The sequence below is a fragment of the Austrofundulus limnaeus genome, unplaced genomic scaffold, assembly GCF_001266775.1.
Source record: "Austrofundulus limnaeus strain Quisiro unplaced genomic scaffold, Austrofundulus_limnaeus-1.0 Scaffold157, whole genome shotgun sequence".
NCBI classification, from domain to species: Eukaryota; Metazoa; Chordata; class Actinopteri; order Cyprinodontiformes; family Rivulidae; genus Austrofundulus; species Austrofundulus limnaeus.
In genome coordinates, this window is record NW_013952559.1 from 1,209,430 (window position 1) to 1,211,150 (window position 1,721).

Below are 1,721 nucleotides of genomic sequence, written 5' to 3' on the forward strand. Positions count from 1 at the left end.
ACTTAAGAACAAATCTGTGCGTACGAACGGTTCTTGCATGAGGCCAAATGCTACTGAACCCAGTTACAAACTCCACATATAGGGAAAATAATTCCAGTAAATGTAACATATTTATTGTTCAAAGCATGTTAAGGAAAGTTGTTCCACATACTGAATTCAGTTACAGATTGGCATAAATGTCTTTTTTTATTTAAATGGCATTTTATCTTACCGCAAGTCTCACTTGCCTCCTTTTTAATATTTTCTTCATTGAAAATTTGATTTCTTGTGTCTGTAAAACATAAATTATTGGGTTCAACATGRGAGGAAGAACTGAGGCCAAAGATAAATTTATAATTCTGGCATTTGGGTGTATTTTTGCACTCATGGTAAAAGTGATTAAAATTGGAATAAAATATATTATCACTAAAGACAGATGAGCTGTGCATGTTTTAAAGGCTTTTGCTCTCTCTTGAAATGAAGCTAATTTAGATAAAGCATAGCCAATACAAATATAACTGGACAAGATTACTACAAAAGGAATCCACACAAAAATAAATGGCATCACATAAGAAATGACAAAACTGGGATAGTTATCATTACATGAAAGTTTGAATATCTGACCATGGTCACAGAAATAGCTGTTAATAACTACAGACTCACAGAAGGAAAGTCGGGTGAGTAAACAAACTGTAACTAAGGTGGTAATTATTGTAAAAATCCAAGAAAATGCAATCAAATAAATCATTGATCCATTATTAACCTTCACTTGATAGTGAAGAGGAAACATGATGGCTACCAGCCGATCATAACAGAGAACAACCAGATTAAGAGCCTGCATTGAAAGACAAGCATAGCAGAAAAACAGGAATGTCAAACAATCATTGTACAGAATATTGAAGTGATCRAATAAAAAGATGTCAAGCACTTTGGGCACCAGAGCAGTGCTCTCCAACAAATCCACAAGGGCCAGGTTGAAAACAGCAACATACTTTGGAGTTCTTAAGCTATAATCCAGATATATTACAGCCATAACAGCCGTGTTTCCAAGAACTGAAACAATGTAGACAAAAAGAAGAAACACATAGTAATACTTCATATACGGTAAGCCGATGAATCCACTTATTATGAAATAAGCAGGACGAACAAAGGTGATATTTCTTCCAAGAGCTGAGTTGAATAAACTCATCATAAAGCAGTTTGTACAGAAAATAAAACAATATGTCAGCACTGTTACATCGTCTGTAACCCACTCTTCTTTGTGCTGTTCTCTTTCAGTTTGTGCAGGCCTGACCAGCTTTAAGTGTTTTTCAAATCTCCTTTGTGTTAAAGGCTAAGCTCTGGTGTATTCCATGTCAACATCAGAAAATGTCTTGAGTCAAATGTTGTGGCACTGCAGTAATTTGTTTTACAATCCGTACAAAGCTTTTTTAACTTTACAGGTCTCTTCAAATAATCTCATTCACTATTCTCACCAAAATTACCTGTGATTTTGTTTGTATTTGATTTTTTTAAATATTACAATTTCTAGTTTATGAATACACCGCATTAGTTATTTATCCTTTTTAGCTTTTTACCTCTGTCCTTGTGTTGATGAAATATACTGTATACTAATACACTGCTTAAAACAATAAAACGATCACTCAAAAACAAATCCTAGATCTGAATGAATGAAACATTCTCACTGAATACTTTGTTCTGTACAAAGTTGAATGTGCTGACAGTTTGTGAAATTGTCTGTT

At 33.7% G+C, this 1,721-nt stretch overlaps 1 protein-coding gene across 1 annotated transcript in view; it reads right to left on the reverse strand.

The window, feature by feature from the left end:
• The window catches only part of LOC106523445 (olfactory receptor 1-like), a 7,390-nt gene extending 6,222 nt beyond the window's left edge, over nucleotides 1–1,168 (reverse strand). Inside the window, exon 1 of the mRNA XM_014016861.1 lies at nucleotides 212–1,168. Within this exon, the coding sequence (XP_013872315.1) occupies nucleotides 212–1,168 (957 nt within the window). The remainder of the gene's footprint in view (nucleotides 1–211) is intronic.
• Nucleotides 1,169–1,721: the final 553 nt, after the last annotated feature.